Source organism: Thamnophis sirtalis, unplaced genomic scaffold (assembly GCF_051295495.1).
Source record: "Thamnophis sirtalis isolate CommonGarterSnake01/CBP01778 unplaced genomic scaffold, rThaSir2_p1.2 scaffold_12, whole genome shotgun sequence".
NCBI classification, from domain to species: Eukaryota; Metazoa; Chordata; class Lepidosauria; order Squamata; family Natricidae; genus Thamnophis; species Thamnophis sirtalis.
In genome coordinates, this window is record NW_028261392.1 from 38,272,572 (window position 1) to 38,290,387 (window position 17,816).

The 17,816-nt window shown below is 35.8% G+C and overlaps 1 protein-coding gene across 5 annotated transcripts in view; it reads left to right on the plus strand.

Moving 5' to 3' along the window:
* Positions 1-17,816, plus strand: part of LOC106539932 (cohesin subunit SA-2) — a 57,506-nt gene that overhangs the window by 18,921 nt on the left and 20,769 nt on the right. For all 5 annotated transcript variants that reach the window (XM_087726899.1, XM_087726898.1, XM_087726900.1 and 2 more), the window contains exons 12-22: positions 897-970; positions 1,412-1,535; positions 2,338-2,436; positions 3,594-3,673; positions 7,114-7,221; positions 11,593-11,701; positions 12,531-12,648; positions 13,322-13,422; positions 16,459-16,551; positions 16,637-16,726; positions 17,208-17,411. In XM_087726899.1, the coding sequence (XP_087583025.1) occupies positions 897-970; positions 1,412-1,535; positions 2,338-2,436; positions 3,594-3,673; positions 7,114-7,221; positions 11,593-11,701; positions 12,531-12,648; positions 13,322-13,422; positions 16,459-16,551; positions 16,637-16,726; positions 17,208-17,411 (1,200 nt within the window). The remainder of the gene's footprint in view (positions 1-896; positions 971-1,411; positions 1,536-2,337; positions 2,437-3,593; positions 3,674-7,113; positions 7,222-11,592; positions 11,702-12,530; positions 12,649-13,321; positions 13,423-16,458; positions 16,552-16,636; positions 16,727-17,207; positions 17,412-17,816) is intronic.

Sequence of the window (17,816 nt, forward strand, 5' to 3'; positions counted from 1 at the left end):
GCCTTCGACAGCCATCCCTGGTTACAAAAGCTTCCATTTATTGGAGAATTATGCTCTCATATGATGCTATAAGAGCTGAAGAATGGTTAGGAATGCAGGTGTTAAGATCTATATGGCACTGAGCTATTGTATCTGAAATTAATATCTACTGGGAGAATTGTGACTTTCCCCCTTTTCCATACTATGAAGTGGCAAGTATAGTTTGCTAAGAGGAAAAAGAAGTTGAGCTTGCTTTCTGCTATAGACAACTGTCCAGGGAGGAAATACTGAACAACATGGTAGCTATAAGAACTTCTTCAAAGTTTCCTGATTTTTTTTTATATACTGCTTTTCTAACTAAGTCTATTGCATTTTTTCCTGGCCTGGTAACCCCTGGGAGGGGTGTTGGAGTAAATTCCTGTTATCCTTGGCTAGCCTAACTGATGTTGATGGAAATTGTAGTCCATTGTATTCAGATTACTATATGACTGCTCTGTTGGTACCAGCAAATTGAATATATCCCAGCAGGTGGGGATCACGAGAGAATGGAAGGAAGGAGAAAGAAAGTTGCCCGAAGAGAGTGTCTGCTTTAAACATAGCTTCCACAATCCATAGATTCTGCCAAATTGTAGCTTTTAAGATGACAGAAAATGAAGATGTGAAAAACTAGTAAAGCATTAATTTAATATAAATTTATATTAATGTACATTTATTGTAAATGTAAACTAAATTAAAAAACATTTCATGGACTAATTTAATGTAATTACAATGAACACAAACTATCCTGATATAACTACATTTTGGGAGTGTAGCCAGTGATGAAATCCTCTGAAGTGAAAGTGTGGCCTGAAAAAAAATCACTGGATTAAAGCTTTTCTTATGTGGGAAAAAACCTCCCTCAAATTTTCTCATTTCAGTATGAACAGAAATCTCTGCAAGTAGAAAATATGATGAATGCGATTTTTAAGGGGACCTTTTTGCCACGTTATCGGTAAGAATGTTTATGTGTTTCCAAGGAGTGTAATTTATTAAGAATAGATTGACTGAGAAGCTTATTTGCATGTAATCATTTGAAGTTGCAATGTAAAATTAACAATATTCAAGCATTAGGATAAATTGTATTAAGAGTTGCAAGACATCCCATGGCACCAGTTTTCAGCTTGCATTCATTCTCCTGATCCTTATGCATTTGAGAGATTAGGTAAAAAGAGCCTTCTCCAGATTTCAGGTATTATATTGAAATACAGTGCCTGAACAAGACTATAGTGTCTGCATATTTGACTGGTTTCATCAAGAATATTCAGAGCACTTCATACAGTTTTATAGTATTTAATAAAGATTATTTATAGCAGATGGTACCAACTATAGAATATGTAAGAATGTATGAACCAACTCATGGAAGCTCACACATTTTTTTCCCATTTGTTTAAAGTGATATTATTCCAGAAATCCGGGCTATTTGCATTGAAGAAATGGGCATCTGGATGATAATTTATCCTGATACATTCCTAAATGATAGTTACTTGAAATATCTTGGATGGATGCTGTATGATAAAGTGAGTTCTTTTATTAACAACTGGAAAAATATCAATCTCCTTTTTCAAAGATTGTTAGTGTTTTCATTTATACATGCTTACATGATGATCTTCCATTGAACAAGACTAAATCTGAAGAATGGGGTTACAGACAACACATTTTATGTTATTCTGATTTTTCCTTTTTCCACCTTAGAAAAACCAAATAGAAAATAATATAAATTTAAATCAAAACTGTTGCTGAAACAATTGTCTAGTTTTGTTACAAGACTGATAATATGATTGGTTTTAGGTTGGAGCACTGCTGCTAAAAGCAGAAGGGCATTGTAAGGTTAGAACAGTCCATTTCAAATTCAAAGTGTTCCAAATTCACAATATTTTATTTACACTTCCATGGTTTACTCTTGAGACAGATTGCATGTCCAAAAAATCAAGTACAAGGAAGAGTATAGGCCAATACTGCAAATGCCCCCCAAAATTGAGAATTCAAAGCCACGTGTCCCTGCTGTCCCAAATTTAATGACATTTACATAAATCTTGGCTAAGAGAAATTTCCCAAGCCATACATGTTCGTGCATTAAAAAAACTACCCAGAAAAGTACACATATCTCAATTTGTTACAAGCTGCCTCCCAAATTGTAGGCAAAGAATCATAAACAAAGCAGTATGTTGAAATAGTTTCTCTTTGGTGTGACCAGGTTTTGCTATCAAAAGGTTGGCACTTGAGAAATGAGTTTCCTGCCATTGTCTACTGAGTAATACTGATATCTGTATAATTTCACCCATGCCTATGATTCCCACTCCGTTTTACTTTTCCTTGTAGCATCCTGAAGTACGGCTGAAGTGCCTTCAGGCACTACAGGGAATATATAGTCAAAAAGAGGTTGTTTGTAAAATGGATCTATTTACTAGCAGGTTCAAGGTAAGTTAAAATCAGCATTTCCCAATATGAACTTGATGATATCAGGGGATGATTGTTTTTAGAACCAAACTAGACTCACAGGCCCTCAGATTTGGGGGGGAAGGAGGGTTAGAAACACAAATCCCTTCATTGTGAGTGTTCAGTATAATTTTTTTTCCCATTGCAGAAAGACATATTTCAGGGCTTGGATGCTTACTAATATATAAGCATATTCTTTGCCACCCATCTTATGACTCTGAGTGGCTTACAATAAAAACTTGTCAGAATATAAAATCATAATAAGAATAAACTTAAAAACAGAATTAAAATTAAGCATGCACTCTTAAAAGTGGAGAGAACACCCTCAGAACACCAACCATTTACACTCTTCTCTCTCTCTCTCTCTCTCCCTCTCCCTCTCCCTCTCTCTCTCTCTCTCTCTCACACACACACACACACACACACACACACACACTTTGACAGAGCCAATTAATAATTTAATAGGTTCCTGTACATTAACTTTTGTCTGTTGAAGGTACACATTTGGTAACTTTTCTCATTCAATCTTGTTGTAATATGATTCATTTAGTAAAAAATATATATTGTTAATTCAAAATCACTTTTTAAATTGTTTTGGAATTTCATCTGGAAATAAAAACTGTTTCTCCAAGGCATTTTTTATAAAACTAATTAAGAAGAGTTACTAGTTTTTGTTGTAAGTGGTTCCAATTATTAGAACCAATATCTCTTCAAACATTTCTACAGCAATATGTTTCACCTAATATAGTTGGAATCAATAGCTTGAGATTTGTCTCTATTTTGAATCAGGACGCTGAATATTCCAAGCCTATAGGGGGTGCTACAAACCATCCATTGCAAATTCTAAACCATCAGCATTCAAGCTAAAAGAAAATAAAAGAACAGTTGTGGGTTGTTTTTTTTTAACCTTACACAATTTAAGGTCGTTCCCCCCTCCCTTTCCCCGATACGACTTAGCAATGAGTTATTTTTCTATGTATGATTCTTTTGAAATCCCCAACTATAATATAACTTAATAAAATTGAAGGAGCAGTTAATTCTATTCCGAAGCATTATGTCAAAAGGATACATTTCTGTAGCACAAAGCAATTTGAATAGAAAGTATTCAATCTCTCTCTTGTTGCCTTATATCCATTTAGGATCGAATTGTGTCCATGGCTCTGGACAGGGACCATGAAGTAACGGTTCAAGCCATGAAACTCTTGATGGTTATATCACAGTAAATAACTTTTTCACTTAAATATGATGTGATGTTTAATGAGTGTAAGATGCAGTTTTGTAACTAGTTAAGGCCTCATTAGCATGCCAAACAGGCAGTTTGCCTTAGATCATTGTAAGGTTTTACTGCATAATTGAGATTTGCTCAAAATCTGAACCCTAATGGAATAACACAATGCATTACAATGTTCTCTGCAAATACATTATTAAGTATTATGCCTTGCAGGCAATTTTTTTTAAAAAAAAATGTGCACAAGATATTGAGCCGAGGTGGCGCAGTGGTTAGGGTGCAGTACTGCAGGCCACTTCAGCTGACTGTTATCTGCAGTTCAGTGGTTCTAATCTCACCGGCTCAAAGTTGACTCAGCCTTCCATCCTTCCGGGGTGGGTGAAATGAGGACCCAGACTGTGGGGGCGATATACTGACTCTGTAAACGGCTTAGAGAGGGCTGAAAGCCCTATGAAGCGGTATATAAGTCTAACTGCTATTGCTATTTTTGCAATTTTTTTTACTACTTTTTTACTACTCTAACTTGCTTTTGTTACTCTTAGATTTCAATCAGATAGGTTGAACAGACAAGTTGCTTTTACCTTTTTTTAGTCTGCAATGATTCTTTACAAGTGTTTTGAAACATCATCTGTATGCTTCTGCTATATTCTGTATTTAGCTGTGTGCATTTGTTACTACACCAAAGGTACCTGAAGCATATATTGCTGCTTTAAACCTCAGAATGAGGCTATCTGAATTTACTACATTGCTATATTGATTTTCCCATAGATCATAATTGAATATGATCAAGTTGAGTTTTAATTTCTCTAAATAATACCCTGTGGTTTCTTAGTTTGATTCCTATTTTGCTTGGTCAAGCATTAACAAAAAGTAGAGCACTTTTAGAAATACAGTAATGAATAATATTGGTTTCTTGCTACAGTTTTTCTTTTTTTCTGCTTTGTGGTTGAGACGTGGATAGCATTGTACTGGCAATTTCTACTGGAGACAGAGAACCCGTGAAAATAGCAGCATTATGTCATCTGTAGATGACATTAATTTCTAGCAGTTAGAAACTAGAACAAAATACATTGCACTTATCATTGTACTCATGTTGATCCTGTACTAGGAGGAGTAATGTGCTTTTGTTATCATTAATCCATTAATGTTACGCTTGTTCAACTTCTGAATTGACAAATATTGCATTGGTACTGCAGCTGCTGAGCACTTTTGTCTTTGCATTTGTTCTGTTGTTCATTTAAACAAGTGATTAGCTAATGTCCTGTCTAGAAATAAATCTCGTGTCTATCAGGTCAGGTAAATCTTGTTCAAATTAAAAAGGTCTACCTCTGGATAGGAGTAGACCAGAGGACTGCAGCCTGAAACTAAGTACAGGTAGTCCTCCCTTAACAATAGTAATAGGGATCAGACTTTCCATCGTGAACAATGCAGATGTAAAGTATGACATCACATGACTATGTTGCTTAGTGATGAAAATTCTGGTACTTCCAGTTACTGTCATTAAGTGCATCATGGCAGACCATTAAATGAGGGCAATTACAACCTCCTGCCATCTTTTCCATTGACTTGCTTGTAAGAAGCTGGCAAAGAAAGTTACAAATAGTGGTCGCATGAGCGCAGGATGCTTCAACTTTGTCTTTGCTGGATGACAGTCATCTGGCCATGGAGACACTGTGATCCATGAAGTACTCTTGTAAGTTCAAATGGTTACTCAACAAGTGATTGTTAAGCAAGGACCCACCTCCGTTAGACCTGTGTGAATTATTTGAATTGATGTTTTAATCAAGTACTGTTACTTCTTGATTGTATCATTCATTATTCCAAAGAATCAAAGAATCAGTCTTGAGAGTCTTTTCAAGCAATGTGCACATATATGTCTATGCACAAAACTTTTCCTGGGGTTTATTTATTTATTTAAAACATTTATATGGCACCTATATTAAATAAAATAACAGGTGAAAATTAAATAACAATTATAAAAATTTAAAACTGGTACTACCTCCACTTTAGGGGTAAAAACAAGTTTTCACAGCCTTTCAGAAAGCAAAAGAAGTAGGAGCTCTTTACCTTGGGGCGGGGGGGAGACTTCCACAAAGTAGGCACAGCTACACAGAAACATTATGTACAATAATCTTGGTCTTAGTTTGGGAAGGCTGTTGAATTTCACGAAGCCCAATTGAGTCATTGTGATTGAACATGCCTTCAATAAGTTTCACGGTCCTAATAAATAAACAACACTGAGCACCAATAAAGGGAAATAGACACATAGACATTAACAACATCTATAGACTAGGCAAAAGAAATAACCAACCATCCTCAAAGAGAAAAAGACTCCAGCACTTCTCCACCAGTAATCAGCACATAGAAAAATTAGGCTTAGGTTAAAACTTCCTCCCTCCCTCCTTCCCTCCCTCCCTCCTTCCCTCCCTCCCTCCCTCCCTTCCCTCCCTTTTCTTATCCTTGAAGGATAAGAAGTTATCATAAAAAGGGCACATAATAGAATGTCAGATGCTTTGTTTGCAAAATGTTTAAGTTCTACTACAGAATATCAATTTTGTCATTTTTATAAAACCATGTAAAATATAACAGAATTAAAACGGGACACAGCCTGTGTATATGCACTGTTGACCTTTCACTACATCTATAGCTCAGGAAAACTTTAAAAAATTATTTTCATTTTTCAAAGCAAGTTTGACCAGTGGTGACAATTTTAAAAATTGTGTTTACTTCTCTCAACGTACCCTGTTATTTATTTACTTTTCTTTTTTGCTAACGGTGATGATCATACTCTGCTGTATGAAGTAATTTATCTCAGGCCTGGGGATAAAAAAATGTTAGTTTGTCCCCTCCCGAATGATGAATGAATGTTGTGCTCTATTTTTAATATTATGTATTGTCTTATGTTTTTGTCTTTTTACCCCCTTCCCCGTGTTTTGTAAGCCGCCCTGAGTCCCCTCAGGGAAAAGGGCGGCCTATAAATTATAATAAACATTCCTAAACATTCCTAAACATTCCAAATGCTTCTGATTATAATCCTGGGACCATCTCCAGCAGAACCAACCCTGTCAAATATGTTTACAGTCTTGCAACACAAAAACACCAGCATCAAATATATGACAGTAACTGATTTTCAGTGCTTGTTATATAAAATCACAGGGGGAAGAATTAAATTCTTTCATTAAATTAATGTACAATTTTAATTATATGGCATACATTTAGCTTATTTTGCAATTAAGTGAATAAAATATGAGACAGAGGCAGAGAAAATATCAATTGTTGCAGTTTTACACTGCACTTCTGCATGCATTTACCCATTGATAAAGCATATTGAATATATTGTGACTTGCTTCTGAGAATACATGCATATGATGCAGTCAGAATATCAAACATATGTTTTGGCAAACTGTGTTTAACATTAGATTTCTGTACAGGAACTGTGATGATGCCTTATCATCTGAAGATTGTGAAAACCTGTATCAGTTTGTTTATAGCACCCACCGACCATTGGCTGTAGCAGCTGGGGAATTACTTTACAAAAGGTATTTTATTTATTTATTAAATTCATCTGCGAGACATTTCAGTGACTTTTTTCGAGGATATCTACTTTTTATTTTTGATGGAATTTCAAAACTACTTTCATGTTCTCTTTAAGCAAAGTGCCATTGCTTTTTTCTTATTGAGTAATTCTGTTCCCTTCCATCATTCATTTTTTTGTAATGAGATTGATACCTGTTTCTACAAATACATTTATGAACTAATGCAAGAATCATATCAGTGGTTTAATAAAAAATAATGTCTTATGTATATTTTCTTTAGCACTTGCACTGGTACTGGCACAATTAATCCAGTTAAATGTTAAATCCTTCTATCTTGCTCTGGAGAGAGACTGGAGGGATGAGGAGCAATGTACTGAAGCAAACCCCTGTTCTGTGGACACCTACTTAATTTTGACATCCATGTATGGTGTGTTAAATTTATATTCACCAACAAAGAAATAGAAGGAGACCTAGATATAGATCTATTTCGAGCTATTTCAGCTAGCCATACCCTTCTGGGATTCAAACCTGGGCTGCTTACATGTATTAACCTCTAAGCCATGGGCTCTCCTAGTTTTGTCGGCTATACCAGGGGAGAGATTAAGTGTTTTTTATCAAGGCAACCTAGTCTACCCAAATATGGGACAGAGCATACTGCAGAAAGCGGAAGCTGTATGCTCTGTCCCATATTTGGGTAGACTAGGTTGCCTTGATAAAAAAAAAAACACTTAATCCATGTGTGGTGCAAAAGTTGAGAGATTTGTCTCATTAGAAGCAGGCGTGTTGAATGAAGTCAATTAAAGCAATATACCAACAGCAAACAGCACAAATCATAGTCGATGGAAGTTTAACAGACTCCTTTCAAATTGGAAAAGGTACAAGACAGGGCTGTCCTTTGTCCCCACTATTGTTTATTATAACTTTGGAAGTATTGTTGAATAAAATACGGGGCTTGGATGGTCTAAAAGGGATCAAGATTAGGCAGCAAGAATACAGAGTGCGCGCTTTTGCGGATGATTTGGTCATAATATTGGAACAACCGCAGGAATCCAGTATGGTTTTAATGAATACGATTAATCAATATGGTCAAGTGTCTGGTTTTAAAATAAATTTAGGAGAAACAAAAATATTAGCTATAAATATGAATACTAAACAAAAGGAAGAACCAGGAGGGATGCTAGGATGTGTGGTAGTCAAAAAAATATCTCGAAGTTAATATTTTAACTTCAAATGGGAAACTAAATAAGCATAATTATGAACCACTTTGGCATAGTATACAGATAGAGATGAAAAAATGGGAGAAATTGCACTTATCTTTGCTGGGTAGGATAGCGGCAGTGAAAATGAACATCTTACCAAAATTTTTATTTCTCTTCCAAATGTTACCTATACTTAAAAAAGATGCGAATCTTTTAGAATGGCAGAAGGGTATCAACAAATTTGTATGGGCAGGAAAGAAGCCGAGGGTAAAGATGAAAATAATGCAAGATGTACGCGAGAGAGGAGGCTTGAAATTACCTAACCTAAAACTATGTTATGATCCAGTGGCGCTATCTGTAATTAGTGAGTGGACTCATTTAACTAATGATAGAATATTGAATATTGAGGGATACGATCTGGTATATGGTTGGCATGCTTACCTGTTATTCAACAAAAAATTGGACAAGAATTTTAAAAGTCATATTTTAAGAAATGCTTTACTGCGGGTCTGGAAAAAATACCAATATAAATTAAATGACAAGATACCCATGTGGGCAATTCCTAGACATGCAATCGAAAATATGAATATAGCACAAAAACAGGATAGAATTACCTACAGACAGCTTCTCATTTTGGAAAAGGGGGTACTACAACTAAAATCTTTAGAGGTATTAAAAGAGGAGAAGGTAGTTCAAACATGGTTCCAGTATGGGCAATTACAGGCCAGGTGGAAAATAGATCAAAAAATTGGTTTTATCCAAGTTGAGGATAATCTGTTTAAACAAATAAGAGATCAAAGCTTAATGCATATAAAGAGGATATATAATGTATTAATACAGATAGATTCGGAAACAGAATTAGTTAAAGATTGTATGATAAAGTGGGCTCAAAATATTGAAGAACCAATAATGTTGGATACATGGGAAAGAATCTGGGTAAGAAATGTGAAATTTACACAAGCTCAAAACCTGAGAGAAAATTTTTATAAGATGTTCTATAGATGGCATTTAGATCCTAAAAAGCTGGCTTCTATGTATCCGAATGTACAGCCTAAATGTTGGAGATGTGGTTCTCTCGATGCTACATATTTTCATATATGGTTAAGGCATTTTGGATAAAAATATGGTGGATTATGCAAAATATCTTTAAAAGAAGGATAAAGTTTACTCCTCAGTTATTTTTACTAGGTATAAGTACTGACTTTACAGTGGTAGAGACTAACTTGATTCTGCACTTAATAACGGCAGCAAGACTGTTGGTGGCGCAATACTGGAAGAAGGAAGACTTGCCTACAACTCAAGAATGGACATTGAACATTACAAATTTAGCCGAGATGGCTAAAATATCGGCATATCTTAAAGATCATTTAAATGAGAGATATAAACGAGACTGGAAAAAATGGATTGACTATATACAAAACAAATATGGGACAAGAAATTCCAGATAGCCTATGCTTAAGATCAGGAATGATTTAAACTGTTCAAAGTTAGCGTAGCAAGAAGAAGCTAAGATCAATGTAGAAATGTTTTTGCCCCTTTTTTTATTTCTTTTTTCTCAATATATTTTAGACTGTGTTTGTTAAAAATCTATACCGTGTACGGGCTCTGGGAAGCCGGGGGGGGGGAGGGAGGTGGGGTGTTGGGGGGGAGGGTGGGGGGAGGGAGGGATATATACTAGGTTAGACACGAAGTGTTAGATTTCAATGTAATGCGAGTTCACATGTATACTGTTTTTCTTTAATTTCTCTGTAAAAATCGGATAAGTTAAGTACATTGACATATACTGGAAATACACCAAGGGGAGGAGGAGTGGGATAGAAGAAAGATGGGTAGAGAGGGCAAGAGAGAGGATGGGAGGGAGGGTGAGAAGGAAGGGAGGGAGTGGATCGGGAGAGAGGAGTGGTAGAGGGGGAGGGGAAGTAGAGTAGAGGGAGATGATGGAGGGAAGATAGAAAGTTGGAGGGGGGTGGAAGAAAGAGGTGTACAGAGAGTGGAAGAGGTATATTGGGTTTCTATTTTTTTGGGTATTGTTGACAAGAGGAATTGCTGCGATTATTGTTTAATGTTGTATGGCTCCGGCTATGCACAGTATATATGTGAGTGTATGAAAATGAAAAAATGGAAAATAAAAACCTTTTTCAATAAGAAAAAAAAAAAGAAAACAAACAGAACTAAAATCTTTATATATTTCACCAAAAGAACCAGCAGGCCAATTACTAACATTCAATAGATGCAGCAATGAAAATAAAAGAAAAAATGTTTTGCTAAGGTCAATTACTGACGTCATGGCTACAATGCGATATGACTCAGGGATAGCTTCACAAGAACCAAATATGTTGCATCCACCTCTCTTTATCTGCGTTGTTGGTTGTGTATTTTTTTTCCCCATCAGGCTACTTTTGCTTAACTTGTTTTGAAAAATTTATACTTTGTGATTAATCGCACAGGATTTTTCTTACACATTCTACTACTAATAAAGTAACTGGGATTATCAATGTGAAAATGGGATAAAACACCTGTTTCCTTCAACCATAAAAATTCATTTTACCCAGGCAGAACCTTGTAACTGCTCTTGGTAACATAATAAGAAAAAGGACTGTACAAATATTAATTTAAATGAAGTGTTATAGACCTTTTGTGAATGTTTATTGCCTCTCACTAAAACAACACTTCTTTTGTTGAAAAGAAGTGTGGTGTTCACATAAAATTTGAAGCACTTCTGAATCATTTTCAAAGTGTGCAAAGCCCTAGAAAAAAATATAGTCCATTTGTATGATGCTGAAATTATACCATTCCTTTAATTGAAAATACTTCAAGGCAAGATTTTTCTTAGAAAACAAAATTCTGCTTCATTATAATATTGGAATAGTTCACCATACGCTTCAGCTTGCCTATTATATGAAGCCTGCACTGTTGAAATGAAATAAAATATTTAAGATTTGTACTCAACCAAAGAGAACAATTTGTAGAGAAAGAAGACTGAAAGCATGCATGACATCGCCCTCATGTTTTCAAGACTATCTCTAAGATCCCAAGTAATACTTTTCTTTTAAAATTGAAAAATTGGAAGTTTTTATTACAATTTTAAACCCACCTACTGGAATTAACATTGACTTGAAGTTGCTTGCTGTAAATTTGGGAGTTGCTTTTGATCTACTCTTTGTTTCTTTGACAGATTGATTATCCAGGAAATTGAGACAGAATCATTCACCAAAACAAATGAAAACCAGGAACTTATTACTAGCCAGCTGAAAACACTAATAGTTTTTTTCTTGGAAAGTGAGGTAAAATTTCCCGCATATACTACAAAGGAGAAACAGCTGAATAAAGACAACTAATACAATTAAGGGGCAAATGTGAAGATTTGAGAGTAGGAGAATATTAACTGGGTTAATTTGTTATTAAGCCAAGTGTTAGAAAGTACTGTCTCATATTGTTATTACCTGTTTAAGATAATTGTAGTAATAGTGGAAGATTTGAAAAATACAATGAATTATAATTTGTTTTGAGAAATATGCCTGAAGAAGGTAAAAGATTGAGTTAATAATAAACATTTGATTACATCATTTATTGAAATGAATGTTGAAAGGCTAACTTTTCAACATATACATTTTCTAAACAGGCAAAGCAGTTCATTTTGTTTGTTAAGGAATGTGATAAATTATAATGTATTCAGACAACTAATGTCGCATGAGTTGTTTCACTGTTATTAAGTTAAACTCCTGTTGAACATAAATGTCTACAATTTTAATGTGGGTATGTCTATTTTAAGACCTGCTCAAAGTTAGGCTTGTTTATACATTGGCAAAATATGCTTCTTTCTAAATGTATTCTAATCACTGAAATGATGAATGTTTAAAGTGAACAAAGAAGCATTTCTTATTTTTAGCATTGTTGTACATTTTTAACTGCAAAGTAATATGACAAGCTGCAATCATAGAAGGGATATTTCCAGAGCTAAAGAGAAAATATGTTTATAGATCAAATATTGGTGTCATGGGAGTTTCTACTTTTGAAGAGATATTGAAAACATGCAGGTTTCTGCTTGACCTTATTGCTTCCTAGGATCGTAATGGTAGCTTGTCCTTTTGGATTATTTCTTTTATTTTTTAGCTGCATAACCACGTCACATATCTTATAGACAGTCTGTGGGATTGGGCTGTGAGTTTACTGAAAGATTGGGAGTGCATGACAGCTCTGTTACTGGTGGATGCCAGAGAATATGAAAGAGGTAAGTGGGCCATAAAGCTTTGCTACCTTCTGGCTTTGAAAGGGCAACCCAGAGTATCAGCAATATGAGCCCAAGTTGAATATGAGAATTTCAGGAGCAGGAAATCTTTGTCATAAAGAGACACTAGATTAAAAGGCTGTGTGCTCTGAAGACCTCCACTTAGAATTTGGCTGAGCAACTTAGCCAATCTTGATTTCTATTTTATATTAGAACAAAGAATGCAGCACATCACTGGTTCATGAATTCTTGAAAGCAGTAAGAGGATTTGTTTGACTTAGTGTGTTGTGTACAATTATTTGTGACACCATTGTGTGTGTGTATTTTAATTTAATAAAATGTAGTGAAGCAGATTAAGGCTTTAAGGCTTACCTTGAAGTACAAGACATGTATGTCCACATAGGGCATATCAATGATTATTAGTTTTATCTGTCTTACTTATTTGATCTTTTTTTTAACATTCTTTGAACCCCTTAGATCTTTGTCTCTTATTTTAGTCTGTATGGTAAGTTCTACCAGACAACCCAAAATAATTTATAGAAGAAAAGAAATAGACCTAGAGAGTATATTTTAGTTACATTTAAACATTCCTAGATTTAATATCTAAAGCTACTGTGGGCTTCCAGATTCTCAGAACTCTACAGACTGAATAGATTCTCCATTGTTTTGTTTACAGCACTGAGTGATGTCCAGGAGAATGCCCTCATTGAAATAATGTTAGCGACTGTGCGACAAGCTGTTGAAGGTCCTCCCACAGGCAGGGGAGGAATGAGGAAAGTCAGTAGAGCTGTATTTTTTTACTTTGTTGGTAGCAAAAACCTTCTACTTTATGTTGCCCTTAAATAGTGCCAGCAATTCATTTCTCTGCAATGATAGAACCAAATGGTGGGTGGAGAGCAAATATGATACCTTGACTTTCCAAAGCAGGGGGAAAAAGCCACAGTTACATCCATAGAACCTTTCGTATTTCTCTATTAATCAAATTTATATAGCAGCCCATCTCACCAAAAGAGACTCTAGGTTGTGCATAATAGTGACAAAATAGTGTAAAAAACCACGCCTATAAATATAAAAATCCATATTAATAAATATCATGAAAACCAAAGATGCAAACCTCGGGCAATGAGAGATAAAATGGCCATCTCAACAATACAGTCATCTCAGAAAGACTCTGGTACCCTATCAAAAGGGGTGGAGCTAATCTGACTTTGTGGGGAAGCATATTCCATCAGGTAGGTTTCACGGGAACACAAGGCATATCTTCTAGGACCCACCAAATGTAGATTCCTAGGTGATGGAACATGCAACTTGTTTTATCTGTCAGATCTGATGATGCAGGCTGATATTACCAAGTAGAGGCAGTTCCTCAGATAGCTCAGTCCTATGCCATGAAGGACTTTAAAGATTAAAACAAGCACATTGAATTGGACCCGGAAGTCTCATAGAGCAGAGGTGACATGCACTGTCTAGGAGCACACATAATTGCCCACCCCCTATGTTCTAAAGCATCTGAATATTCTTCAGGGGTAGCCCCATGTAAAGCACAATGCAGTAATCCAACCTGGAGGTGACTAGGGCATAAGTGAATGCAAGCAGGGTTGCTGATCAGGAATAAGCAGAACTGGTGCTCAAAACAAAGTTATGCAAAGGCCCATGAAGCCTTGCAGCTTTTCATTGAGCAGGAGTCATAAGGCTAGAAAAACCCCTAGATTGTGCATTGGTGCTCTCTGGGGCAGTACAGCCCCACACAGCACTAACATTGGCATAGTCCTGGGAGCAGTGGGCTTGTTACTCCCCATTGGAGCTGATCCAGAAGAATACCAAATCGATGGTATCAAAAGCCGCCAAGAGGTCAAGTAGATCAAGGATGGATGCTCCAGCCTCATTCTGCCCACAGTAGAGGTCATTCAAAATCATGACCAATGCCATATAAGGATTATTGTAGAGCAGTCCCCTTTCGTTTTGTAGTTGAGAAAAAGAAACAATCTTAAATGCTTACTCAAAGGGCTGTGTCTTATCCAAAGAATTTGTGGGAATAGGGAATGCCTTCCTTATTCAAGACTGGTGCATACCTTGACAATTGACTTGGATTTATAGCTCCTACTCAAAAAGCAGATGCCCATTGTGGCCAAGAGACTTTTTACTCAGATATACTACATACCGGTTGTATTCTTTCAGGGACTAGGATACCCCTTCAATCAGTCTCACTCTCTACTCATCTCACAGATGGATTATTGTAATGCAGTCTACATGGGGCTGACCTGGAAGACTACTTAGAAGCTATAGCTGGCCCATAATACAGTAGTGTATTGGCCATGCTTAATTAGAACTGTCTACAAGCTGCACTGGTTACCAGTTGTTTTCCACATGAAATTTGAGGTGCTGAAATTTGAGGTGCTATAAAGCTCTTTAGGCATAGGGCTTTTTTGCATGAGGGACTGGATGTGTCTGTTTATCTGGTGAGAACAGGAGGAATGGACATGCTTTGGGTCCCATCAATTAAGAGTGTCAACTTGTCAGAGCTATGAAGGATGCCTTCACTTCTCCTGGTACCTGGCCTTTATCCCTCCATAGATCTGGAGGGGCCCCTCCCTGATCATGTTCAGTAAGCTATTAATGATTTGGCATTCTCCCAGGCTCTGGGCAGAGTGATGATTGAGCCCCTATTAGATAGGTACTTGGTTTGGTGAGAGTCAGGCAACTCATACATAGTACAAATAAATGAACAGCACTATATGTATTTCATGCACCTTTCAAAAATGCATGGATTATGTTTTCAGAAGTGAACAGGTCTAAAATCACATGCATCATTTTTTTGCACAAGTTATAAAATGCTAGGTTACTCTAAAATCTTAAAAATATTTCTGATCGGGCTTAAGTTGAGGAAAAATATTTAAGTGTAATCAGTTTGGTTTATTGATTGCTGAGAGTTAGCTTAATCATTAAATCATGGCAATTATTTGTAATTATATGTATAATATATGGATGGCATTAACTTTTTGAATTTTTTTAAAAAGTATTGTTTACAACACCTCTTAGATTTTTAAATTTTCCCTGGAGAACAACAGAATTTAGAAAAGGAAAAAAATTACTTTTTGAGAAAAAATAAATCTACTTCTGAAGTCTTATTGGCTGGGAATGTTGTCAACTCAACTTAAAGGCACTAAGTTGGGAAGGATATTTTAGAGGATTGGGAACATTTCCTATATTTATAGGTTCCCTCCCCTCTTTGAACTTAATGGAATGCTTCCCAACTGGATGAAATCACAGTTTATTGTTATGTGGAATAATATGCAAGTTTAAGTGCATATGTTAAACAGGAAACAAACGATGATCGTGTTGCAACTGCAAATCACTCTGACCTTCTAAGATTTGTTTATTAACTATAAGTTCAAAGCAGTTCTATTTTGCTGTTGGGACAGTTTATTTAGCCATGATCTTAAAGAGTACCAACTTGTTGCTATTGAAAGAGTTGTGAGATATGCACAGCTTGTTCTTAGAACCTAGAAGTGCTGAACTCTTTCTAAGCCACTGATATGTTTGGAATGCCTAGAGGTTTCTTTATCTGTGTTCTTGTTCCCGTGCTCAAACATGGACATACCTTAGAATAGAAAAAGGATTCAAAGTAGCTAACTTTCCTTTCAGTACATAGCCATGCTCAAAAAAGAAATAATAACATTTTTTAATAAATCGGCCACAGCGGTTTGATACTTTCATACCTAACAATTTGCCACACACAATTTGAATCGTGCAGCTCATTTCAATCATGAACAGTGGCATGATTATAATTACAACGAAGTGCTTTGTTTATAGATCTTGTCTACCAAAGAAAAGAAAATACAAATAGAAGATTGTGCTAAAATTACTGAACACTTTATTGTGGTGCTTCCTCGACTCTTGGCAAAGGTAATGTGCAGCTGCGCTTGTGAATGCATATTCAATAACTAATTTGAATTTCAGCAGCACACTAATATCCTGTTTTCCTTTGCAGTATTCACTAGATACAGAAAAAGTGACAAACCTTCTGCAGATCTCACAGTATTTCGATTTAGAGCAGTACAGTACTGGCTCATTCAATAAGGTGAATTCACTTTTATGAAAGATAGAGAATTTGTGAGAAATGTGGTGAAAAAAAATGTCATTCATTGATTGCTTCATTTTAACTACTGAAAAAAAATGCCATTATTATGTTTGTTTTAATCACCCTGCTTAAAAAGTGATGCCTTGGACATGATTAGAAAACACGGCCTTTGCCACAAAAGCATTTTCACTTGAAATAATTTTGAAGGGTGATTTTTCAGACTGCAGATATGGAATCTTCCTGATTATTCACCTTTTATTTCTGCACATATAACTATGCTAGATGCTTTGTGAGGTTTGATGATAAACTGATTTGTGAATTAGATCTTATATTTCTTATTTTATACTGTTCGAGGCTTATAATGCATTTATGGATAAACAAATATGCTCCTAAATACAAACTAATTTCAGTACTATTGTGGACTACACTGGTTTAAGTAATTTACTACTGTTTAGGATATTAATAATTCCTTTTCTTGCAGAACCTTGATGCTTTATTGAGAGAGCTAAAAGCCATTGTCATGATACACTCCAACACTAATATCCTAGAGACCTGCTCCAGGGTATACAGTATTCTTTCCAGAGAAGAACTTACCATTCATAACCAAGTGGCTTTTGCTAGAGCTCAATTGATGAATGAATTGGTGGAGAAACTAGATCAACTACTAGGCATTTTTTGGCATAAGGTAAATATGAGCTTTGTATTTAATCAGAAGCAAAAATTAGATATCGAGAACAAAATAGTGATTTTTTTCCTAAAATGTTAAATACGCCTTTTATATTGGAGAGAACTGAGGCATAAAGCAAGTGCCATCTTTGTATATGATTAATTTACAAACTAGGAAAAAATCTATTAGGTCAATAGGTAAAAGATAAAGGTTTTGCCCTTTCCAGTTATGTCCGATTCTATGGGCGGTGTTCATCTCTGTTTCTTGGCCAAGAGAGCAGTGGTGTGATTTACTTACCTTCCCTACCGGTTCGCAAATGTGAGTGCTTGCATGCGCAGAAGGTCGTGCATTATGTCGGGGCAGGTGGACAGAGCCTCCCGCAGCCACTGCTACCAGTTCACCTGAACCCAGAGAGGACCGGCT